At 45.4% G+C, this 26,332-nt stretch overlaps 1 protein-coding gene across 4 annotated transcripts; it reads left to right on the plus strand.

Moving 5' to 3' along the window:
• Positions 1 to 1,611: 1,611 nt before the first annotated feature.
• On the plus strand, positions 1,612 to 26,332 carry LOC147624368 (PHAF1 protein At3g51130-like). Of its 4 annotated transcripts, none has more exons than XM_086819356.1 (14): positions 1,612 to 1,759; positions 1,883 to 1,959; positions 6,527 to 6,601; positions 6,716 to 6,783; positions 6,922 to 7,027; positions 7,151 to 7,202; positions 7,302 to 7,477; positions 7,863 to 7,925; positions 8,171 to 8,218; positions 8,318 to 8,431; positions 8,530 to 8,629; positions 25,409 to 25,479; positions 25,695 to 25,799; positions 25,903 to 26,332. In XM_086819356.1, exons 1-14 carry the CDS (start codon positions 1,702 to 1,704, stop codon positions 25,957 to 25,959), a joined length of 1,170 nt encoding a protein of 389 aa, XP_086675482.1. In that variant the 5' UTR covers positions 1,612 to 1,701; the 3' UTR covers positions 25,960 to 26,332. The 4 variants fall into 4 exon arrangements, with proteins under 4 accessions (XP_086675482.1, XP_086675480.1, XP_086675481.1 ...); XM_086819354.1 differs by having other exon boundaries at positions 1,615 to 1,759; positions 7,151 to 7,211; XM_086819355.1 differs by having other exon boundaries at positions 1,615 to 1,759; positions 7,151 to 7,211; positions 25,412 to 25,479.

The following is a 26,332-nucleotide window of genomic DNA, read 5'->3' on the forward strand; positions in this document are numbered from 1 at the left end:
CATTTAGTGCTTTGAGAGTATGTTTACACATATTGTGTGCTTTGTGGGGAGTGTTCGCTCGTTGCTTTAGGTGTTTCTTACTACCTCTATCCCTCTTATGACCGGCACTATACACACCATTATCGACATCAACATCGTTTCGATTTTATTATCGATCCTGATTGCATGAGATCAAGTTGGGCACTATCTTTTACAGGATTACTACTTCAACTTACCATTTTGTGCCTTATACCACATATGTTTCACCGCTTTCACACATACCTTTGGCACTTCGAGACTCAGACCTCTAGACCTTCACTCACCAACTTCACGCTATGATGCAGTGGATTACTCATGCCATTAGTGGTTGTTTGAGCTCGAGGTATTGATACTACCTGATCTCTAAAAGTATTTGTTTGATGAGGGGAGTGTATATGACAGATGATCTAGATGTTGTGGTCATGGCGATTTTCATTATTTCATTACTTTGCCACTTCGATACGGATGGGAGTGTACATGACAGATGATCTAGATGTTGTGGTCATGGCAATTTTCATTATTTCATTACTTTGCCACTTCGATACGGATGGTTTGGCATTGTTCGCATGGGACAAGCCTTCTTATTACGGCACCTTGCTTGAGTGTCCCACACTCTTGAGCCGCTACAATTATGTTTCTAAGGATGTAGACTATGTTGACTCAAATTCAAATGACCATGATGATGTATCATGCATACATACACATGTAGACTATGTTGACTTAGATTCAAATGACCATGATGATGTATCATGCATACATACACATACGATTATGTTTCTGAGGATGTAGACTATGTTGACTCAGATTCAAATGACCATGATGATGTATCATGCATACATACACATGATGATATTGATGTATCACACACACATACACATGATGATATTGATGTATCGCACACACACACACATGATGATATTGATGTATCGCACACACACATACTGATAGTGATACACGTGCACATGATGCCACTGACACATGTGATAGTGTATAGATCATTCTTATAGGGGTGACCTTAGTGATCTTGCAGATTCCAAGGTTTGTGACTCTACTTACCTCTCATGTGTAGACACTCTATCCATCTCCAGTGATGCTGAGGTCTACAGTGATCCTATTGATCATGCTTCTATCTTGATGGATCACGCACACATAGAGGATCTTGCACTTGAGGATGTAGTGCATGGTTCGGATTGTGCTTCTACTCACATCGACACATCGTATTGTGTCTTCGATTGTTTGAGTGGTGTTTTAGTGGACGATAGCATTGGTTCACACTTGATCAGGACGACGTTGACTTTGAGCTATGTTCTTTTGGCTCCCACAGGTGTCAACACAAGCATATGTTCTTTAGGGATGGAACATTTTCCTATGGATGCATTCTTTGCCATGTTGGGCACATGGTTATCGACTATGTGGCACATGGATTTGTATAAGGTTGTGAACCTTAGTCTCACCTAAGGTTCTCTGGCATTAAATAATTAATAAAAAGGTGAAGATGCCATCATTCTAGCTATTTTTTAGCATGTCCCGTTGAATATAAAGAAAAACATATAAATAATATATTAAAGTATTGTGATAAGATACATATAACGTTGAGGGGGGGCGGTTTTTTTTTTCTAAATTTAAACAAAAAAAAATTGCGACTGGAGTTTTGTGTGCGCGAATCTCCCTGCTTTCTTCGTCATGGGCACCATAACGCTTGATTTGATGCCTGGGGCGGGCCTCGGACCTTTCCGTCTTGGTAAGATCACACATTTCACTCCCACAGCTTAAACTCTAATCGCACAGTTTTTCCAAATCTGGTAAGCTTTTCTTTTCCCATCTCTGAAACCCTAGAAATCGTACACTTTGATGTGCCGTACAGGGATGCCTGTGTGTGACGCATTTGCATACGTGGACCAACATCCCTTCGATGCCGTCCAAGTCAAATATCACGATGAGGTCATTCCGAAAAGAACAAAAAATTAATTCTCTTCTTAGTATTTTGTTTACATAAACCAGTAAGCTATACCTCTGGTGCCTTTGAAAATGAGGCTCTCTGTATGTTGTATATGCTGTCTACGTGTACAAGCATGCGTGTATGTAGTGTGTGTGTGTGTGTGTGTAAGGAGGGGGGTAGGCTTTGGCCACTCTTCCTATTGGAGACCTATTGATTGGAATGTGCACAGTAGCCATGGGAGACCAAGGAGCATAACATCTAACTCAATTGATCTCTCGTGTATGCAAGCATGTGTGTGTGTGTGCACATGTAAATGGCGGCATTCATAGTCACCAAAACTTAGCGTTGGCAAGGTCCCCCATTCTCAAGTAGCCCCGTTGCCAATTTTGTTCAGATGTTTGCATCCTAGCTTGTCATGCCCTCTGTTGGTTCGTGGCAATCCGACAATAAAATCCATGGAAATACTTTCCCACTTCCCAAAAGGAATCTCTAGAAGATGTCACAATCCTCCAGCTCTAAGACGGTCGAACTGACATTGATGACAAATCATCTTATAGTCTTGGACTTCCATCTTCATCTTAGGCAAGTAAAACATCCATTTTACTAAGTCATAGGTCTGATGTATCCCCGGATGACTTGCACTAGGAGAGTCGTGATATTTATAAAGAATCTTCCTCCTAATCTCAGTACAATCTAGACTCTATTATCCCGAAACAATAATCTATTCCAGGTCAAGTATCGACTACCAACCACCATTTTTCAGACACAGCCCTCTCAAGGAATCAACAAGTCAGTACTAATCTCGGTGAAACTCAAAAGATTCACCTCTCCAATCCGATTCAAAAAGCATCTGCAACTTGGTTCAAACTGTCCTTTCTATACTGAATCTCCACATCAAAGTCTTGCATAAGCTCTGCTCACCTTATCTTTCTTCCTTTCAATTCAGGTCTGTCACAAATGTACTTGATCGAGGATACCTATTCTTTATCGTAACTTTATTCAACTTTTTATAATTCACACATCCCTCAAGTATCGTCCCTAGGGAGATTTACTCCCGCATATTTGTCTCATCCGGAGATATTCTAACACGTGTCGGGTAATCTCATTCTCTCCCAGTTGGCTCATCTTGTAAGGTGCTAGACTCACAGACCCTTGGAAGCAAATCAATCTTATGATCTATCCACCTACTAGGTGGAAAACCATAAGACAATTCAGTAGGGAAGACATCGGGAAAAATCCGCCTTAATGTCCTCTAAAGCTTGTGTCTCCCAAGCATCCAACTTACCCGTATTTAAATTGGGGATCAAGAACACACTGATACACCTCATAATTTGAATTTTCAATTATATTATCAAGTTTTGCTAAATTAAGAAAAGTAGAGGGTGGGATCGCAAAATCACCCTTAAGACAAATTGGAAGACCCTCCATAACAAAGGACAAAGTATGACCCTTCCAATCGACATGAACATCATGGCTATAAAACCATTCCTTTCCTAGAATAACATCAACGTTATCTCGATCCATTATAAAAAAATGTAGGGCCTCTGTATAATCTTGGATGGAGATCGGCAATTGAGAAACTTGTTGGTCCCAAATTTGGCCATGCCCCGCCGCTAGGTTCACACGGTAAACATGATCACTTGGCTCCGTCTCCGCTTTCAACTTTTACACAAGCTTGGCATTAACAAAGTTGTGAGTACTACCAGGGTTAAAAAGGATGTGCACAATCTTTTCCCATACATCCGTATGAGATCATTGGGACTAAAGACTGACATGTTGAAGTTACACACCTTGTAGGTACTATGATCTTGTAACACGCGGAAGCTCTGGGGGTCTTCTTTCAGCCCTAAACACTACTGGAAACATGCTGATGCAAAACGCAGACATGAAGAGAGAGTAGAGAGAGAGAAATGTTGGAAATTCAGTATATTCATATAGTACAAAAAGGTACTCAGTCCACAGCCCTAGGCTGCCTTGTAAACAGGGTGAACATCACCAAAATCTACCCTACTCTAAGGACCCTAAGGATCCAACTCATAAAGAATTAACACAATGAGCATCTTATGCTATTTATAGGCTCTTGAATAATGGACGAGTTGGCCGACTGCTGCCGACTGGTGCTTGGGCCCCAATAAATCCTAGTCGGGCTGCGCCTCTTCATGACCTAAAGCGCTTGTTGCAGCCGCCATGATCTAGTACAGCCGACAGGCTCTTGTCTTCAGCCGACATCTTCTAGGTGCAGCAAACTGTCCCACACTGGCCACTTCAGCACCCTATGCTCCATCTTCTGGTTCTACTGCTCTTTTTTTGGTTGCCCCTTCTGGATGAGCCCTAAGAAGGTACATGAGCATGTCATGCACATGACAGATCTAGAACTGTAGTATCAATGGAAGAGATTCTAGGGTTACCTTTTACTTCTTTCACATGAGCTGCCTTGGGTGCTTTCTTCACGTGTGGATTGTTTGCTCTCATATGGCCCTTTTGGCCATAAATGAAACACCTACCATCTTGAAAAGTTCGGAGACCTTGGTGGATTTTCTTCTCTTTCTTCGGATTGGAATCACACGAAGCTTGGGTTTGATTGTTATGTGGAGCCTTGCCAAACCTAAACTTACGTTTACATATGGAACCCTGTTCAGAATTGCTTGGAGTGTGAGATCTCTGAGGTGAGAGAGTTGTTTGTGATTTTGGCTCACCGTGGTCTCCTCATAAATCCTAGCATACTTGATGGCATCCTCACTTGGAGTTTGTGATCTTGAGTAAGTCCATGGATAAAGAATCCGCATAAAGTAGTAGCATCCGTATGCCGTGCTTGAGAGTGCAATTCCCTGAAACTATGTAGATACGTGTCAAAAGACATGTTGCGCATATCCAAGTTTGCAAACTTGGCCACAACATCAAACTCGTCCCCTGCCTGGAGGAACTCGTCGTGAAACTGTGTCTCAAGATCCGCTCGAGAAGCGGGTTTATCCCTGAGTTCTCTCCACCAAGTAAGGGCTTTCCTCTCTAGGAGACCCCTCACCATTTTGAATTTTCGGGCATCTAGAAAAGGGTGAAACTTGAAGTGCACATTCCACCAGGGGAGCCAAGAGTCTACAACCTCGTGTGTCCTCTCCTTCTCGCCCGCAAAAGCGTCCGGCATGAAAGAAGGCGCGATTGCAACCGTACGTGGAGTAGGGGCTGATCCAAGCATTGCCCGCTGTAGGAGTATCACATGGTCTTGCAACTGCTTCATAAAATGGCTGAGAGTTTGGACATTTTTCCACTTCTTCAACCTCCTCCTGCCCAACCGCAATAGGCTTCCCATCGGGTTGAGGGTTCTCCTGATCCAAGTTTAGTTCCCCCTCTTTGGTAATTATAGCTAATGAGCTCCTCCATGAATTTCCCATGGAACTCCTCTGGCAATGCCTTAAAAAAGAAGGCATTGCGGTCCTCTAGCAACTCAATGTTGGCGAAGAGGGCGGGTGATTTTTAGGTTGGATGTAGCAAGGCGGCAAGACCATGGATAGGTCGTCGCATCCACCTCCATCTCCTATCCTTAATGCACAAAAGATCTTTGCACTTGTCCTCATCGAGGGAAGAACAAGCACGCAACTCGGTGGTGGCCTCTCGCACGAAGTGGACCAAGAGGCCCAAAGGGGGTTATGGCAATGACAAGGCTCCGCACCTCGGGCCAAAAATCCTCACGCAAGCACAATTTTTGCATGTCCTTTGTGTCACTTGTCTCTCTCTGATCCCAATCCATCCACTCCAGGCCAACCACTGTTTGGCGAAGGTGTGTCTTCACATCATATAGCCTCTCCGAGAGAAGCCACATGTATGCGAAGCGTGTGGTGGAAGCTTCGAGGGTGCTATGTGCGCGGAACATGGCAAGCACCTTCACCTTTGAGGTGAAAAAGGTGACGATGGAGGTGGCTTGCCGCATTATCTTCTTCATCCACTCCAACTTGCCCCTGTCCTCCATGAGCAAGTCTACACAATGAGACGCACATGGTGTCCACACTATGGAGGGATAATCCCTCTCCAACAAGCGACCCATCCGTCGGCAATTTGATGCATTGTCGGTGATGACTTGCACCACATTTCTGGGCCAACCTACATCATACATGCCAAAACATTTAAATAAGTAACTTAATCTTCCATGCCACGAATGACTAAGACTCGTCACTCAACTTTCAAGAGCATAAAGCAAGGCACACCTCACGGTCCTCACCTCAATGATAGCGTGCTTGATATGGCGATATATGAAGTTGCTTGCTTTCATTTCCTCTCAAATGCTTTCCTTGCCCCTCTCTCCTCTTCTCCCAGCTCGTCCCTACCTTGCTGCATGGTGTTCCTGTTCTGGCCCCTCTCAAAAATTCTGTGCCTATTACGTTTTGGCATCTGTAATCCCATCTCACATGATCAGGGTCTTGAAAATGCTCCTCTTTATATGAAGTGATCTACTTTCTCTCGCAAGAAAGGGTCAACTCTTGTCTCAGGAAGCATAATTTAGTATGCTTGCTACTTGATTTTTTTCTGCTTTATGTTGGTAAGTTTCTTCTAAATGCTGTTGTTTTGTGCATACAGGAGCCATTATCGTACGATCTAGTGATTAGTTTTCCCAACCATGGGTTCCATTTACGATTCGAGCCCCGCTCTCAGGTATCAGAAAAGAGTTCACATATCCTTGTTTTTGTAGTCTGGTTTTGGACACATCTTGTTTTGCTCTATGAAAATGTGGGTTGATTCTATTTTATGCTTATCCCCCCCAAATAGAGGTTGCGTCTCATAGAGGTTTTTGATGTGCAACAACTTCAAATGCGATACGCAACATCGTCAATCGGGTATGCTGGAGATGTTCATGCATGAAGGTTATGGATATATATTATGATATCTTTTCCATCCATCAATTTTGGTTTGATTTTTTAAATTTCAAAACAACATCTATTTTCTAAATTTGCTTTCTCTTTTTTTTTTTCCAGTGGTGCAAATATTGCAGCCACATTTGTAGCCGTTTACTCCCTCTTTGGTCCAACGTTCCCTGGAATGTATGACACGGAGCGATGTACATACACCCTTTTTTACCCCGTATTGATCTCACTGCATCCTTATGTTAATTTTTTTGTGTCTCACTATGTGACTTGAGGACCATTTATATCCTGTACTTGATATCAATATTTGGAATTATTGAGTTTTTCCATTGGATGCCAGGGTCTATCATTTGCTTTTCCAATACCGGCCCAGTATGCTGTAAGTTGCCAAGGTCGGGAAGGTAGGCATTAAATGGACAAAGTATCTTTTATTCATTTGTGAAATTATGCAAACACGTAAAGGATTGTGCTGTTGCTTTTTTCTTGGACAGCTGAGCTACCTCTCGAGTTTCCGGACAGTACCACGCCCGTGGTGTCGCGAGTATGTGTTTACGACAGTTCGATAGGGAGCGGAGGAGTCGGTGTGGGAGTTGGGTCGTCACTAAAGAAGGCTGTACCACCACAGCTTCCTGCTGGAAACCTCTATCTTGAGGAAGTGCATGCCAAGGTTGCCTCCTCTCTCTTCTCTTTCACTTCCTGTCTTCACTGTTAAAACATAGAGGAAAGAAACATCATCCTCCTCTAGAGAAAAGAAACATCATTATCCTCTCAAGTGTTAGTCATACATACAGACAGACAGACACATGCACACATATACACGGACACACATACAAATGTACATACATAGGCATAGGCATAAATGCATGCGCACGTGTGTGCACGGGTTTATACATACACACACGTGTGTAGAGTGTATGACATGGTAAGTTATTGCTAGTGTGTGCCCTTGGTAGATATGTTTCCAACATTACTAGCTATGAGTGCAATTCAACTTGTAACAATATTCCATTTGTGTGGTTTCTTGAGTTAAGTAGTTGTGATGTTTTGTGTAGCTTGGGGAGGAGATCTTGTTTACGAGTGGAGGCCAACACTTAACCTTTGGTGCATCTCCTCAGGTATATCATTAAATCCTTTTTTGGATTTACTTGGTAACATGAGGCAGTACAAATGTGTTGCATATTGTGAACACACTCAAAATTTATAGATTGCGGTTGTTTTTAATAATTGTTTTTAACACTACTGATTTTAAAAACTTCTGATTTTTTGAACACATGATTTTTTTTGAACACTTGAAGATCGATTAAAAAAAACACTAGGTGATTGATTAATAACACTTCATGGTAGTATAATTGATATTCAGGATGTTTGGGCGGAGCTAGGTCGACCTTGTGGGATCCACAAAAAGCAGGTATCATTCGATTCCAAGGAAGGCTGGGAAATTTTGAGCTTGAACTAAGCATTACTTTAATTTTTGGTTCTTATCTATAAAAATGCGGACCTGTAATAGGTGGACCCAATGGTGATCCATTCAGCATCTGAGTCTAAACCAAGGACAACGTTATGTGGGGACTATTTTTATAATTACTTCTCACGAGGGATTGATATCTTGTTTGATGGCCAGGTGCTTTTTTTGTCCACTCTATGGTATAAGGTTTTTGATAGCATGCTCACCATTCTTTTTTTGATAACCTTATGAGCTTTGGTGTTTGATAATTTCAGACAAATTGTATCAAGAAATTTGTTCTGCACACAAATTTTCCAGGCCATACTGATTTCAACTCTTATGTCAAGTGCAACTTTATTATTCATTGTTCATCTTGTAAGATTCCGTCATTTTTCAACTCTTCTTGTCTATTCCAGCTTTTTACACGTTTTTGGCTTTGTTTATGCCTACTGCTTATGATTAGGTTATGCTCTCTTCTTTATATTGTTATAAAGACAATTTACAAAGGTTTCGCTTCTGCTGCCCATATACACATGCATGCACGCACATGTGTACCCCCGCCCCGTCCCGTCCCGTCCCGTCCTGTACCCTCTCTCTCTCAACTGGGGGAAGTCCTCCTACTTGGGGATTTCAACGCCAGGACAGGAAGTCAGCAGGTCCCACTACTCGATCTAGACGACCCTATCAGACTACAGGAGCTGGACATCATTGACATAGGGCTGCAGCGATCATCACAGGACCGTGAGGTGGTCAGAGTGTCCGGGAGATATTTCTTAGAGCTGGGAGCTGCACATGGTCTCGTTATCTAAAACGGGATGTCCCGATGGCCCTCCTCCGGCATCCTCACCTCCTTCCCTCGCTCAGGAGGTACTAGCACTGTGGACTACCTTATGGGATCTCTGGCTTTGGCACACCTTATCCCCGACTTCTCCATTCCGCCACCCCCTTTTGAAGCTGACCATGCCTACCTCTCTTTTACTCTTACCTGCACACCACCCGTCCCTCCACCACCTCCCCCCATCTCACATTACACTCAGGTCCTCTTTGATCACGAGCTTGACCTTGTTTATTCCAACCACATCTACCGCCAACTCTAGGATGTGGAACCTACTGTCCCCCTATCCACCCTCACAACACAACTCACCACCATACTCCACATATCCGCCACAGCTTCTTTCATATGCATGCGGCGGTCTACCGCCAAGCCACCTTGCGGTTCCATGCCCCCAGAACTGTTGGTATGATGACGATTGTCGGGCCACACGCTCTTGTCTTAAGCATGAGGTACGGATTGGGCAAATCACGAAGCGCCAAGCGCAACGGATTTCTCAACGGCTCACCCGACGCAAGAAACGGGAGTTCTATGCTTAGAAAGAGGATGAGTTATACCGACTTTTCTTAGGGCCAAACTGCAAAGAGGCATGGAGGAAATTCCGAGAACATCGCCCTCCCACACCTATCACCTGCCCAGACACATGGCACTCCTATGCACGCTCCCTCTATCATATCCCCCATCAGCCACCCCTACCCCCACCTGCCCCACCACCTCCACCTTCTTCATAAAGGGCATGGTCCTCAAGGCCTTTCGTAGACTACGCAATGGGCGAGCCCAAGATCATGAGGGACTCACTGCCGAGTACATCTCGCATGCCCATGATACCCTAGCGCCCCTACTAGCCTACATGTTCAATAGAGCCCTTTGTGAAGGATTTCCACCCTCTTGGTCCACCAACACCATCAGCCCCATCCTCAAAGCTGGAGATCCACTTGATCCTAATAACTATAGGACGATCATGATTGGCCACACATTGGCCAAGCTCTATGGATCAGTGCTAGAGGCGGAGCTCAGTTCATTTGCAGAGAGCCAGGGATGCAGAGCCTCAGGACAGGCTGGCTTTTGGAGGAGCTACTCTACCCTTGACCACATCTTCACCCTCAGTGCCATCATCGAGGAGGGTAGAGCACGACACCAGAGGACTGCTGCTTTGTGGATTTCCGCAAAGCTTTTGATACTGTACCCCGAGCCCGCCTCTTACACCATGTACAGGAGATCGGAGTCCCATCTGACATGGTTTGGAGCATCATCGCCCTCTATGAGTCCGTCACCGGATGAGTGAGAGCCCCAGGAGGTACATCACAGGAGATTTCCAGCACCATTGGGGTGAAACAGGGTTGCCTTCTATCACCCACTCTTTTCGGCCTCTACATTGATGAGATCTTGAGCTTCATTGATGGATTAGGCGGGGCTGGTCCCACACTGGCAGGCATATTGATCTCCAAACTACTTTATGCAGATGACATTGTCCTCCTCTCAGACTCAGTCGAAGGGCTTAAGAGACAGTTGGATGCCTTACATGACTTTTGCACTCAACGGGACCTCTCTGTTAACCTTGGTAAAACCAAGGTAATGGTCTTCAATACCTCTCGCCCCGTCACATCCAAATTGAGCTTCACATATAGAGGGGATCCTGTGGAGATTGTCTCATCCTATGTCTACCTTGGTGTCACTTTCAGTGGCCCACACTTTACCATGCTTCCCGCAGCACATGCCAGAGTGACGCGAGGATATGCAGCCTTGAGCGTACTTGAGCGGCAGTGCTTCTAGGCACATTTCCAAGAGCCCAGGACGAAGGGCTGGCTTTTTGACACCCTCGTCACACCAGCCTTGATGTCTGGAGCAGCTTTTTGGGGGCCAGATTCCGACGAGGATTGGCAGCGAGTTGAGAGGCCCCAGGTCATGATGTTGTCCCGTATGATCCGTAGCAAACCATCAGTCCCGCACCAGATTATGCAAGCAGAGTTTGTTGCAGCCCTGATGGTAGTGGAGGCACTCTTCCAGACAGTCATGTACCATCAGTCAAATGGATCCCCACAGGTACACGAGGCTTACCCTAGAGTCGTCCAGACAGCTAGCACTTGAGGGGCACTCTGGAGTATGGTATGCACTGGTTTCCACTTGGTTCTCAGTATACGGGCTCTGCATGGACCGCCTACCCCCCCTTCAGTACAGTTTGGACTCCCCTTTTTTCCGGCTGTCTCACGAGGATACCAACCGGGTTATCACGTCAGATCTTCTTAGCCTCTACACACATTGCACATGGATCACACCCCCGGAGCTCCCCACGAAGATGCACTTTTACGGAGACCACTTCCTCACACTCACTGAGGATGGATTCATCTAGCAGCCGGGCTACTTGAGTATTCACATGTCCCATGTCATGCGATTGGCTAGATACGGGTTTCTTCCCACCGCCTCAGAGTGGAGACAAGTAGAGCTAAGCGCATCTTTAGAGCCGGGAAGCTCGTACGGACACCTAGAGAGGAGAGGATCTGCCGACTATGCCACACAGAGGTTGAGACGGAGGAGCATTACATATGCCGCTGCATAGTATACTATGAGATCCGCGGGAGGTTTCATTGTCTATTTCATCAGGAATTCGGTCCACTCTCCAGGATCATTGACTTCCACGACCAACGTTGCCTGGGCCTCTTCCTGCTTGAGCTCCGCAGACACAGGGACACCTTGAGACATAGGCCCCAGCCACCCCGCCCCCTCCCTCAGCAGCCAACCATCACTAGTTTCTTCCGGACCCAGGAGGTGGAGGACACCAACATAGTGGATCTTGTGGACCCTCCACGAGCTGCTCTGGACCTACCTCACCCGAGAGGAGTTACCTCTGACCGAGCCTCTACACTCCAACGTGCCTGACGCCCTCGACTCCCCCGTCGGTCATGATCACCTCATCAGGTCCAGATCTAGAACATGCTCCACCGCCATCGAGCTACCTTTCCACGTGACATAGCTGAGGGAGACCTCTCTGCCATACTCGTCAACCCCATGCTTGACATTTTGGAGAGTGGTATACCATCTACTCGGAGCTGATGTTGCTCCCATGTTTTTATGTTCTTAGTATTCCATGACGAGTTTCCATGGAGAGTTTTGTATCACCCCAGTGAGATAGCTATATTTATGTTTTCATTCTGTTTTATTTTCCATTCCATGATGAGATATGCCATGGACATTATTGTACCACTTTGGTCTCATAGGCCCATTGGGTCTTTAGTAGACGCGTAATATATCTTTCTTTCTTTCTTTCTTTCTTTCTCTCTCTCCTCCTCTTCCCCCAAACCAAAACTAGAGAAAGAGAAAGAAAGAAAGAAAGTAACATTAACGTCTACGAAAGGCCCCAAGGCTCTATGAGACCAAGAGTGATACAATAGTACCACGGGTATACCGAGCCACGGAAAACTGAAAGAAAAAACATCTAACACTAGTGTATGTACTTGTAATTAGTAGATGATTCTTTGTAGAGTGAGATATGCCGTGATCAGCTAATGATGATACCCGCATCAGCTAGAACTGATCTGATGGCAAAGGGAATGTTGGGCTCCCTCTGTGATGGGAGCATGTCATATCAGTGGAGAATCTCCTGGATCTGCCTCTGTTGGAAGGAGGTTCATGGTGCTTTGGATGGCCTGCAAGATAGATCAAGCTTGCTTTTGAGAACTCCTCTGGGGTGCTTAGCTAAAGCGCGTTGGTATGGGTGGTGGGTTGTGATGTTGGAGCAAAGGCACTAGTACAGGTAGTGGACTCAGATGTGGATGCTTGTACGTGAAGAAATTTGTGATGGCTCTTTGAGAGGTGTCCTATCGAGGCTAGGCCTCTTTCAGCGTGGTGCCTTAGTACATCCCTGTGTCATATGAGATCCATCAAGTACATCTCAAGATATGATCTCTGTATAACTTACATCTCTGACGGGGGCTCTCACGTCCGGTGTATGTGTAGAGTGAGTAGATCTAACCGGATGTTCGGTTGATCTTCTATCGCCAGAGGTTGAGGTAGGGGGAATCTAGGCTGCATTGAAATGGGGAGAGACAGTCCATTTGTATGCCATGTGCATTGGAAAGCATAAAGAGTGCCCAGGATCATGTTGAGTATTACGCTAGCCAACGATAGACCCTGAGAGTCTTACATGAAGGCATGTGCGTATATCTTGAAGTCCCAAGACGATGATCTTGATGTTGTGGTCCTTATTACGAGATCGCAAAGAAGATTACTAGTGATGTGGCTTACCGGTTAGCACTACTTCCTGGAATCAAGATCTGTGTTTCACATCAGTCATTTAATGGAATGCTTGGGTGAAGGTGATGAGATTGTGCTAGTGGAGGAGATCCCTAATCTCAAGGACATGACTAGGTATATTCCAATGGAACTTGAGTTGGTTCTAGACGGTCTCGGCATACCATCTATTCAGAGTACTTGATCAAATGGAAAGGACAGTTTGTGGTCGAGGATACATGGGAGTCAGTGCTTAGTCTAAAGAGTCACTTCCCCGGATACTTTGCTGAGGACATCAATGGTTCTTAAGGGGGGTACATCCCATGGCTAACCAAGGTTAAGACCTTCTGGTTAGGTTAACCATAGCCTATGGGTAAGGCATCTTAAGTGGGGGTAGGAGACATGTGCTATATTTGGCTCCTAGGTTATAGGAGGCCTATACAAGTGACTTTATGAGTGTGTTTGAGAGAGAGCTCCTCAGACGTGGACTTGAGGCCTTGAGACTATTCCGTGCTTACATTCTATGGTTGTGTTCTGGTGTCTTTGATGCTACTATACCGCTATGTATGGTAATCCCCTCTTGGGGCTCTGGTGTGTCTATGTAGAAGATGATGTCCCTATCTGTGAGAGTCCCGCTCATCCCTTTTGGGTCAGACCACATAGTGCCGTTGTTGTTCCATACGGCTAGCCTCAATTGTCTGTTCTCATAGACCCCGTGCCCCGATTGGGGCAATGCTCAATGATGATGATGCTGTTAGCACATTCATCCCCAGTTTCTGCCCATGTCTGGTGTCCTTTTGGTCCCTTTTGCATGGCCCTTGATTGTGGACTGTGGCCACCCTTATTTTATATATTTTTTTGGGATTTTTCCCAGCCTGGATGCCTTTTCTTCCAGTTAGCCAGCTTTTGCAGTTCCAGTCGGCCAGCTCTCCCCACCTTTAAATAGGTGGGCTGGCCTCTCAGTTTTGTATCTTGCCTAGTCTATCTTTTGCTCCCTCACTTATGAGACTACTTCTGTCTCTTGCTTCGAACTGTATCACTTCAGTATATTCAGCATAGTTGCTCCATATCTCTCTCTCTCTTGCACTCTCTACTCAGCACACTCTAGTGCTTATTTGCTTCTGCTCTGTGCACTCTTTCATGGTATCATCGCTCCCGGTTCAACGATTCCCTCTGTTTGCTGTCACCAATTGGCCGACCATTTGGTCCATCTCCAGATTTGTGTCTCGTTCACTTGAGGCCAGGCCGGTGTCTCATGTGAAGGGGCCAGTATTTTGCATAACATGGACGGGAGCCAGACTGGTGCCACCCGTGTGTTAGCAGGATGGTGTTGTATGGACGGGAGCCAGACTGGTGCCACCCGTGTATGACCTGGAATGTGTTCTATCCATGGGATTGTCACGCCATGGAAGAGCCAGTATATGTGCCGTGTTTTGCCTATGGGACTGTCGCTCCATAGGGAGGCTCGTGCTTGGATCTGTGTCTTACCTATGGGACTGTCACTCCATAGGAAGACCGGGATTTATGTTTTCTGTCGTGCCATCATTGTGCCCGACAGAAATGTTTAGTACTTGTTCCATGAACGGGAGATATGTCCATGATACTGTTTGCACATGCATTCATGTTTGCATGCATGGAACTGTCTTCGCGTGACTTGTATTCTTGTGTGCATGCCTGGAACTGTCTTCGCGTGACTTGTATTCTTGTGTTTGCCTATTTGACGTGCCACTTACCGAGCGGGGACGCCTGCCAGTGAGTCGTGAAGTTTGCTCTGTCTTCTGACGAGTTTTGTTGCGTGTGAACAGGTGGTAAGTGTAATGCATTTGTTTATTTTATAGCATTCTTTTTTTAAGCTTTGTTTTTATAAGGTTGCAGGTTCACACTCATTAATGAGTGGGCACCCTCCCCAATATCTCATAGTGCCCTTGGTAGGGTGGGCACCCACGTATGGGCCATGGTGGGGAGGGAACCCCTCACTTAATCATGTGTGTGGGGGTGGGTGCATGGCCACCTACCCACCCCCCCTTGGGACTTCGGAACTGGCTGCCTCCATGCGATTCAGGTGGGCCGACCAGCTGTTCGTCGTGTGCCCCTCCATGCAAGTCAGGCGTGATACTCTTGTATATAGGCGGCTGTGCATGACCACCTTTTGGGATTCGACGCTGGCCCACAGGCGGCTCTGCTTGCTCTTGCGCACAGGTCTCTCTTCATTTTGCTCTGTAGGCGGCTGCGCACAGGCCACCATCCTCTTGCCTTGTAGGTGACTGCGCACAGGTTCTTCTCCCATCTCTCTCCTTGCTTTGCAACTTGCTTTGCAAGCGGCTTCACATAGGCGACTGCGCCTAGCCAGCTCTTCATCCTGCTAGAGACGACTGCGCACAAGCGGCTGCACGCAGGTGGCTGCGCAGGTCTCCTCTGTTGCTTGCCCACAGGCGGCTGCGTGGCTGCGTACAGGTTCCCATCTCTCACGTTGCAGGCGGTTTTACACACAGGACTTCTATCTAGCTTGCGCACAAGCGACTCTAGCTCCCCGTACTGTCGGGCAGCTGCTGACAGTTCATTCCCCCATCTCTCAAGCTGGCAGCAACAGCAATAATAAAGGCTTCTCTCTTTTCATACGTGGGTGCCTAGTACTACTGAAAGCCATATTCATTGTTTTACAAGGTGAGTGGATTGAGATTCAAGCAAAGGTCTTTGGTGTAAATCTTACAAGGGATACTCTCTGCTACTAACACCTGTTCGGTGCCGGGTAGTCCAAGCTTTTGGAGAACCACGGTCCATGGGTGCTGAGATCGGGAGAGCCAGGCGTTAGTACGGGAGCGCCTGTTTGTGCGTGGTCTTGGAACACCAATGGGGCGCTCTCTGCGGATTCCAGTGAAGGCACAGGACCGTAGAGACTAGACTTCTTCAAGTGGATCGCTCTCCTTCGAACGTCTACTTCAAGTCTCTTGTTTGGTAACTGTATTCATTTCAATTCTACATGGACATCATCTGGTTCATTGAACCCATGGAACATTGTATCACTTAAATACTCCCAATAATATATCATATATTGAGGGGGGGGTCGGCCCGTTCCGGCCCCAATGTTGGTGTCCATTGATCATCATTTCATTTCATTTTAGTTTTCAGTTGTTATTGAGTTGTCCATTTATTTTGTGATATTTAAGTTGTGCAATTACGCGTGTGGGTGCCCAACAGAGTCTCCTCCCACTTGAGTATCAGAGTACGGTTATTTCCCTCTTCTTAGTGGGGAAACAAACCTGTGTATTGGACACCCCGCTTCTAGCACACTTAACACAATGGACAGCCAAGGCAACCCTTTGGAAGTGCCTAATTCGAGGGGCCCATCAAGTGCCTCGCGTGGTTGTGTTGCTTTTCAGGGAAGGCACAAGCCCCTTGATAGTGATTCGAGGGGACAACCATATCGTGGAAAGACAATTATGCAAGAAGAGGAGCCTAATGCAATGAGGGCTGAATTGGAGCATATGAGAAAGCTTTTGCAGGCAAAAGAGCAAGAGCTGAAATTTTTGCATGAAGATCCCCATGGGCAAAGTGCCATTGAAGCAAGGAAAGCCGATGCAATGGTGGACATGACTTTTGAGCCCATGGCACGAGAAGTGGGCAAGAAGCCAAGAGAGTTGGCACTTTCCTACCTCGTCCGCAAAGGTGACATCAAAGAGGGGAAAGATAGAGAGCTGAAATTCAGAAATCCACCTCGCTTGAAGCATGGAGATCCCGCATCTCAAAGGTTGAGGTCATTTATGCAAAGGGAAGAGGTGACAGCCACCTCTCGTCATGCATCTTCTCCACAAGGCACAAAGGGTGACAGGTATATGTATGCTAGTGCTCGTGGAGGGCATGATGGTCACATGTATTCAAGGCATGTATCCCATGGAGGGGGTGACAGGTCTGCCACTAGAAGAGCTTTGCCAACTGAGTTGTCTCATGGAGAGACATTGCCCTATGCAGGAAGGTCACATGCATCTGATTTTCAGGTTCGTGGAGCACATGCCACCGTGCTTCATGAAACTTCCATGATGGCCCGGAGCCCATGCGGATAGGACTGTCCTGTTGGATAAGGGGAAAAGAAAAAGAGAGAACCATGAGCCTCATGCCAGAAAACTCAAGGAATTCAAAGCAGGTGACAAGTCCGTTAAGTTTGATGTTTTTCATGGAGAGCATGATGCTTCCAAGGTGTTAGCATTTGTGGCAGAGTTTGATATTGCTTTTAGTAATGAGGACTTCACTGAGAAGTCTAAAGTACGCCATGCTAGCATGTTCTTGAAGGGGACCGTTGCTCATTGGTGGATCACTGAAAAGACCACCAAAGACCCCATTTGCACTTGGAAAGAGTTTAAGGACAGATTTTATGCCCAGTTCTTGCCACCTAATGCGGAGCAAACTCTCACCCAAAAGTGGGATAGACTTGAGCAAAGAGATAATGAAAGTGTGCAACAGTATGTTAATAAGTTTTGGAAAGTGTTGCTTGAGGTAACTCCTTTTATGCTAATCACTGAGGATGAAAGAAAGAGGAAGTTTCGCTCCGGATTCCAACCAGCTTATCGTTCGGGCATTGAATTGCACCGAAACACACTTTGCAACAGCTTATAGCCTCTGCTCTTGCTACGGAGCAATTGGTGCTCAAAATTAAGCAAGATCAAGGAGGTTCAAAGGGCAGAGATAAGGCTGTCCCAAATCTGCAAAAAGGTGGACAGCCACTTAAAAAGAGTTTTCGGGAGATCCAGAAGGGAGGTAAAGCTGAAAATACCTCATCCATGGATAGTGTGCTCAAGAAGAATAGGTTTGGCTTGACTCCTGAGCAAAGGGAGCAATATGCGAAAGAGGGGAAATGTTTTGCATGTGGAAGCAAAGAGCATATGTTTCGGCAATGTCCCAAACGTAAGCAAAATGCAAGAGGACAAGCAGTCTAAGCCTAATGTGCATGCAGTTTCCGATATGCAGGGTAGTGTTGATCATACTGGCAAAGAGGGAGATTCCATCCCTATTTGTATCACACATCCATATTAATAAAGCAATAAAGAAGAATTTGGTAGCAGATGCATTGTCCACCAGGAGGCCATATGTGGCTGCAATTTCAGTAGCCTCACATGGGGAATTGACTACTATGCGTGATTTGTATCATTTGGATGCTGATTTTTGTCATATTTGGACTGATTTGATGGCTGGTCACACTCATGCCTCTTATGTGATCAAAGAGGGCTATCTCATGAATGAAAATTGCTTATGTGTGGTGAAGGATATGCGTCCAAAGGTTATGGAGGAATATCACGCTCCACCTTATGCTGGTCATAGAGGTATCATGCCTACTACATGCATGATTGAGAGATATTTCTTTTGGCCAAGCATGCGTAAAGACATTGAGGCATATGTACATGCATGTATTACTTGCCAAAAGGTAAAATTTGACATGCAAAAACCTCCAGGTTTGCTTCAGCCATTACCTATTCCCTCGCAGCCATGGGAAAGTATTACTATGGATTTTATTATGGACTTGCCTAGATCCCAGCATGGGAATGATGCTATTTGGACCATTGTGGACAGTTTTAGCAAGCAAGCTCATTTCTTGCTCGTCAAGAAAACCATTAAAGTCGATCATATGGTGAAGCTTTTTCTTGCTAACATCTTCAAGCATCATGGTATGCCTAAATCCATTGTTGGGGATAGAGATCCCAGGACTACGAGCCTCTTCTGGAGGGCTTTATTTAATAACATGGGCACTAAACTTGAGTTTCATTAGCTTATCATCCCCAAACGGATGGCCAAAGTGAAGCTGCAAATTCAGCCGTGTTGGATTTGTTGAAGTGTTATGTGGGAGATCAAAAGACTGCATGGGAGAAGTATCTTCCACTTGTTGAGTTTGCCTACAACAATATGATCCATGCCTTCATGCGAAAGGCCCCGTTTGAGATTATTTATGGCAGAGTGGTCTTGCCACCCATCCTTCGTACAAAGGATGAGATTTTTGCAGCTGATGAGTATGCACGTGACTTGGATGTAGCCTTTGCTTAGGTACGGACAGCCATTGCAAGGTCACAAGATAAGCATAAAATGGCTGCTGACAAGCATAGAAGAGACATGCAAGTCAAAGAAGGTGATTGGGTTTTGCTGAAATTTGAGAAAGCTAGGCGTCAGAAGAGGCCAAGACGAGAAGGATCATATCCTAAGCTTTCTCCTCGCTATTATGGACCTTTCAAGGTGATTCAAAAGATCAATGAAGTGTCATAGAGGCTTGCCTTACCTAGTCATTGGAAGATTCACAATGCATTTCATGTGAGTCTTTTGCGGAAGTACGTCGGGCCAGAACTTGACGAGCCTGTCACAGAAGATCCGCCAGAGATTGATGAGCTTGAGGAGATCCTCCAGCTAGAACAGATTGTCTTTCACAAGGAGAGAAAGCTACCTGCAGGAAAGCTTTCTAGGAGATACCTTGTGAAGTTCAAGAATTATTTGCCCATTGATGCAAAGTGCGACTCTCTGCTACTAACACCCGTTCGGTGCCGGGTAGCCCAAGCTTCTGGAGAACCACGGTCCATGGGTGCTGAGATCGGGAGAGCCAGGCGTTAGCATCTGTTGTACGCACATGAGAGAACAGAATCTTGACAGCTCAACATCAAAAAGGAGAAAACACAACGATCATTTGCCTGCCAAATATCAATCTGTGCGTGAGTCACACCACCAAAAGCAAGGGTGGGAGGGGTGGCATTGGCAAGTGTAACAAGCCAATCCAAAAGATCCATGCCACGCAAGGCTGATTTCACCTTCACCTTCCACAAGGTGTAGTTGGAACCATCCAACTTTGCAAACTCAGAGAACATATGAAGAGTAGTCAAGGCAGCCATCACAAAAGCTTGGGCTCAATCTCAGAAATATGCACAATCTCAGAAGAAAAAGTGTCCTCCACAGGTAGGGTGCCACCAAAGCCCGAACCACCACAATCCCCCTCTGCAGAAGGGAATGTCCACCGGAGAGGAAAACGCAGCCAAAGAGGGGCTGCTGTCCTGAAAAAACAGGCCGCCTAGATCCAAACTCCAAGTAGAAGTAAAACGCTGATGAGAAAATTACCTTCTGGTTGCAAGCGATGAAGCCAAACTGAAGGGAAAGCAATCAGCAGAAGCTGTCCAGAAAACGCAGCAACCAGAGGGCTGCAAATCTGAGAAAAAACGCAGAGGTTAAGGGGCTGTAAATAGGGCTGAATTTGGGGCAGCTGAAACCGATCCCGTCAAGTGGGAGAGACTCCGTTGGGCACCCACACGCGTAATTGCACAACTTAAATATCACAATATAAATGGACAACTCAATAACAAGTGAAAACTGAAATGAAATGAAATGATGATCAATGGACACCAGCATTGGGGCCGGAACGGGCCGACCCCCCCCCTCAATATATGATATATTATTGGGAGTATTTAAGTGATACAATGCTCCATGGGTTCAATGAACCAGATGATGTCCATGTACAATTGAAATGAATACAGTTACCAAACAAGAGACTTGAAGTAGACGTTCGAAGGAGAGCGATCCACTTGAAGAAGTCTAGTCTCTACGGTCCCGTGCCTTCACTGGAATCCGCAGAGAGCGCCCCACTGGTGTTCCAAGACCACGCACAAACAGACGCTCCCGTACTACACATGAAGTTTGGAAGGCTTTTGCAGATCTCTACGAGATTAAGTCTCCGGGTCGGATTTTAGCGTTGGAAAAGCAGTTTATGAACTTATCAATTTTCACCTTTCCATCTTTATCTGCTTTCATCTCGAAGATGAAAGATCTCCGGGACGAGCTTTCTGTTTGTGGCAAGGATATCTCTACAGAGGATATGGCTATAGGGCTTCTCTCCAAGCTTCCAGAGAGGTTTGATGCTTATTTTTAGTCTCTTGTTTCTTCTCATCCTGTTCCAGTTACTTGGGAGGAAGTTCTCCCCTCCATTATGTAGATTGAGTCTCGCTTTGAGGAGCGGACTGGCACCTCTGGTGGTTCTGATGGAGCTTTGGCAGCGCAAGATAAAAAGAAAGGGAAAGGGGATTCTAACAAGAACTCCAAGGATAAAGACAAAAGCAAATCTTCTAAAAACAAGGACATTGAATGATTATTGTGGCAAGAAGGGTCATAAGTCTCCCCAATGTCACAAGAAGAAGCGGGATGAAGAAGCAAAGAACTCTTCCTCTACAACTGTAACTCGCGGCAGGTGTCCGGGGGACTAGGGCCTTTGACACACTTGTTGATACCATCAATGCATATTAAAACATTTAAACCTTGCCACAGCCTTAACACATATCCATCATCACTTTGCATAAAACATAAAAGATGGACAAAAAATCCACAAATGCTGAAAATGGAGCTTGCACGTGTGACACCGCATAGAGGCCGGAATGGGCCGACCCCCTCCCTTGGAGTATTTTATTACCCAAGGAGAATAATATCATGTACAAGCTTTGAGGGCCTTACTCTCCCCTCGGGAGATGCTGGATTATCCATATACAAATGCCATAACACAGCCCAACACGAGGCAACCAAGCCGGAACATAGGCTGTAGAAATGCTGAGCCAACAACATAACCCATATACCTCCATGTGGGTACTGATTCTTCCCCAAAAACCACGGGTCTTCATGCAATAGAGCTGGTACAGCAAGTACAACTCTCCATTTAGTCGGTACAGTAGGTACAATGGTTGGTACAGTCGGTATAGTGGTTGGTACAGTAGGTACAGTGGTTGGTACAACAGGTATGGTGGTTGGTACAGCAAGTACAAATGTTGGTACAGCATGTACAATGACTAGTACATCAGGTATAGTGGTTGGTATATCAAGTACAGAAGCTGGTACAATCGGTACAATGGGTGGTACAACAAGTACAACAAGTACAAGGATTGGTACAGTCAATACAATGGTTGGTACAGCAGGTACAAAGCTGGTACAACAAGTACAATGGCTAGAAATCATAATAAATGATTAAATACCCTTGCCATCGGTATTTCTTCGTGATGGAAGCCTCCAAAACAGTCCCCAACAGTTGGTATTCTTCATGGGCAGCCTTCAAGAGAGAGAAAGAGAGTAGCCATCATTAGGGTAGCCTGTAACAGTGGTAGAGGTTAGTGTGCAGCAAGAGAGCCTCCCTTAATGAAGAGAAAGGGCTCCAATTTATAGATTTAGGCCTCCCATGATGGCAAGAGAAGGCTACAATGACAAGTGGAGAGCCACACAATAGCTGAAGTGACAAGTGTGAGGCCACTTGTCTCACTTTCTAACAAGTGTCAGGCCACTTGTCTCACTTTGGTCCACTTTCTTGCCACATGTCCCAATCTAAGAGATGGGTTCTTCCATAAACTTTATCTCTAAAAATATCCCAACTGGTAGACATTCTGTCATAGGCACTTTGCCAACTCTTGGTATCTACTCAATTCCAGATGTAATGACGCGAACAGAATTTCCATCAGAGTCGGGCCAAAAATATCAACTCCTAAATTTGAGGAGTGTGGTCCTTTGTATTCTAGGATAATCCCCCATTCCCAAAGCTTGTACTTTCCAAATATTTAGACATCCTGGAGTCCACCAGACCCCTTTCATACTGGGAAACGTCCAGGCTGGTGACATCCTCCCTAGCTTCTTAAAAGTTGTCCACAACTTTAAGCTTCAAGCCATATATTGAAGATATAATCATGTCCCATCAAGTGGGCGAGACCAGACAATCTCAAAAATCTAATATAACTGAAGAATCCATGTCCCAAAGAAATGGGTGAGACTAAATAAGTCTCCATAATATCAATATCAAAATCTTGTCCCAAAAGAAATGGGCGAGAATTCCATGGAAGATATGCTATACACAGGCACAAGAGCCAATTGTGTCTCAATCACCAATATCAATGAGATAATCATATGCCAATGAAAATCACCAACTAGGTGCTAAGACACTTAAATAAGTGCCATGCACAAGAAACTAGTGCCTCGCACAGAAACATGTGCTATGCACACAAACTGGTGCCATTCAAGAGCACAAACCATGGTGACATAAAAGTTGGTTCTCCATAGTTCTGGCAATCCTTTCTCCCAATCCCAACAGTTCCCATGTTCTCCCATACAATCCCAACTCTGATCAACAAGCATGGTGTGGAAACAATGAAACACTCACTCCACAATCGCAACACGAATCCACGTGTATGGTGGAGTGTTCATTGAATTGCCCTCTCACAATCCCAACATGAATCCACATGCATGGTGAGATGAACAATGAACCTCTTGGCCTCTGTATGGGGAGATAGTGATTCTAATATGACATAAAAATAAATAAATCCAAGCTCAAAGCTCAGAGGTGTGGCCATTCCAAGAGTCTCAGTGTCATTGTCTTTGGGATTGCTCAAAGGCTCGGAAGTTTTGGCAGAGGATCGTACCCATTTTCACTATGGATTGGGTCCCCGCGTGTATTGTTACATGGGGCATAGTTGCTTGGGCCATTGAGGCCGTGATCGTCATGCCATATGAGGAGGAAGGTGGTGGACTAGCCCTTCAGGTCTCTCACCTATGTATTTTTGGAGTGCCAGTTCCAGCTCCTCCTATAGGTCGCTCGACATTCTAGGTTATGGGAGATTTGCAGCAGTACAGCTGCGTGGCATATATGGAGAGCTTGATGCAGCGAAGCCATCGAGGGCACCCTCGCCCCGGCAGCGGAGTCTATCCGGAGCATATGGCTCGATATCATTCACACCCTCCATGGTTAGCGGCGGCAGCTTCAGGGTGGCTTAGAACGCAGGCGGAAGCGTTGGGAGGCCTTCTTGAGGATCTGGCGGCACGGTCCCTTTCTTACAGATAGTGGTGGTGAGCCCACTTGGCATTTTAGACCACCTATGTGGTTGTTTCCCTCTCCCCCCATTGTATGAGATAGCCTTGTCCTCCTAGCCGGAGGAGAAGAGCATCCTCCCCTTTTATACATTTTGACTCTCGTTTCCCATTTGGGGACGGGTTCGTACTTAGCCATTTTGGCTGTTTTTTTCGGTAACTAATAGAATCTTTTTCCTGGAAAAAAAAACAAGACGTGGTGCCGGTGGGCACATTGTTCCATGCGTAGATCCTCACCATTATAGAGCCATAGTGACATTGAGAGAATCAAAAGAGGTAAAATGATGTAGGCCGAGGGATGTGTGACATTTGTGGTATAGACTAGTCTGGCACGTGTATGTCCGCTATGTGGGAAACATGTTAAGGCTGTCAGATTGTGGCCATCTGGACAGCCCATTATATATATGGGAGAACTTAACAATATTTGCAAATAATAATGCATATGTGGTCTCCCCTCTCTGTCACCCTACGTGTAAATTCTGATTTCTCCGGTACTGCAATATGCATTACACTCAAGCCAGGCCTGGCTAATCTCATCCACATAATGCAGGCCTCGTCATCCCATCTGACCACTGTGAGCATCTGTCTCGGATGAGGCGGAAACAAGCATGCCACTCCTGAATTAGACACCCCTCCAGTGGTGCGTGCCCAACCTTTGAAGGCTTATAACCCTTCACCTTGGGTAGCCCTCCCCTGGGGCTTTGATGAGTTTCTCTGTAAACATACTGCCATCCTCGATGTATCTATGGTCTCATAGGCCCGGTGCCGACAAGAAAATGATTAACCATCAAAAACACAGTTATCTCTTTCTCTCTCTCTCTCTCTCTCTCCTTAACTCCTCTCTAGGTCTTTATTTCTCTCTTTCGAACTCTCAAGCTGTGGATTAAAAGAAGGGTGTTCTTAAGCAGCCAGTTTCAGCCTGGGAACAGCCAGAACAGCAAGTAACCTTTTGTCATGCATTAACACACAGTAAGATGCAGCCGGATGTTTTCTAGATCTGTGTTTTATCCATTGTATATATTCATTCATGCAATATACAGTACATTAGGTCCATTCTGTGGTCTTCTTGTGTATTTGCAGCATTAAGTAATTGATGTTAATTAGCCTGTTAATCATCATTTAATTAGCATTAATCTAGTCATGCTTCCACACACATGTAACATTTTTATTGAAGGTTTAATTGGATGCAAGGAAAGGTAAATTACTCCTTTCTCCTTTATCTAATCATGGCTGTGTATTTCTTTTAGTAGCTGATGATGGGGACAATCAAGCCTCTTCAAACTACATACTGCCAGAAACAAAGTGGAATCAAGTGAAGGTATTGTGACAAGACACAGAGTCGCTTACATACAGGGAGCTGCATTTGCTCTAGAAAAGGAGCTCATGCATACAGGGAGCTGCATTTGCTTTGGAAAAGGAGCTCATGTCAAACCTGGGCAATACAGGAGGCACTCAAAAGAGCTAGTTGTAGGTCCATTTATAACATGTTTCTCCTTAGCATGACCACCATGCCTCTTTAAATGTTTAATGCAGGAGCTTCTTGGAGATGGTGGCCGTGCTGCAATACAGACACAGGGTTCTGTCAGCAACCCATTTGGCCCTACGTTTGTATATAGCTATCGCAACATTGCTCTCGAGGTTTGCCAACTCTTTATAGAGTTTTTCATTTACTAAACCTGCGGCGCTGCTTCTCAAGATTCTGCTGTTTTGTTAGCTCTATACTAACTGTGATTTGTATCAGGTTATGAAGAATGGGCACATAGCTACAGTCACGTTGTTCCAATCCACCATGGCATAGCACAGCAACAGTCTAAATAAAGTGTTGATTGTGTACAGTTCATGGATGTGTGTAAAAAATTGACTGTAAATGGCTAAACATACCATAGGTTTAATATAGAAACCTTCAATTCTTTCATGGACTACCGGGCAGGAGTTCCACTGTGTAAATGTATATGGAGGCGGGCTGCCAAATATACTGTCTGGCCTTTTGAACTGAAACGAGCACGCTCGTTTTGAGACTCGAACAAAGAAATGCTTTTGTCATTAGCTTTGTCGTCTCCAGTCTCGAAAACTAGGGCACGTATATATTCTCTTTCGCTTCAAGGGCCCAAACCAATAACTCGGGAGTGTTTCGCTATTGTGTTAAACCATTAATTAAAGAACACTTTGTA

This window comes from Cibotium barometz, chromosome 25, assembly GCF_041138505.1.
Source record: "Cibotium barometz isolate CiBa-2024 chromosome 25, ASM4113850v1, whole genome shotgun sequence".
Lineage (NCBI taxonomy): Eukaryota > Viridiplantae > Streptophyta > Polypodiopsida > Cyatheales > Cibotiaceae > Cibotium > Cibotium barometz.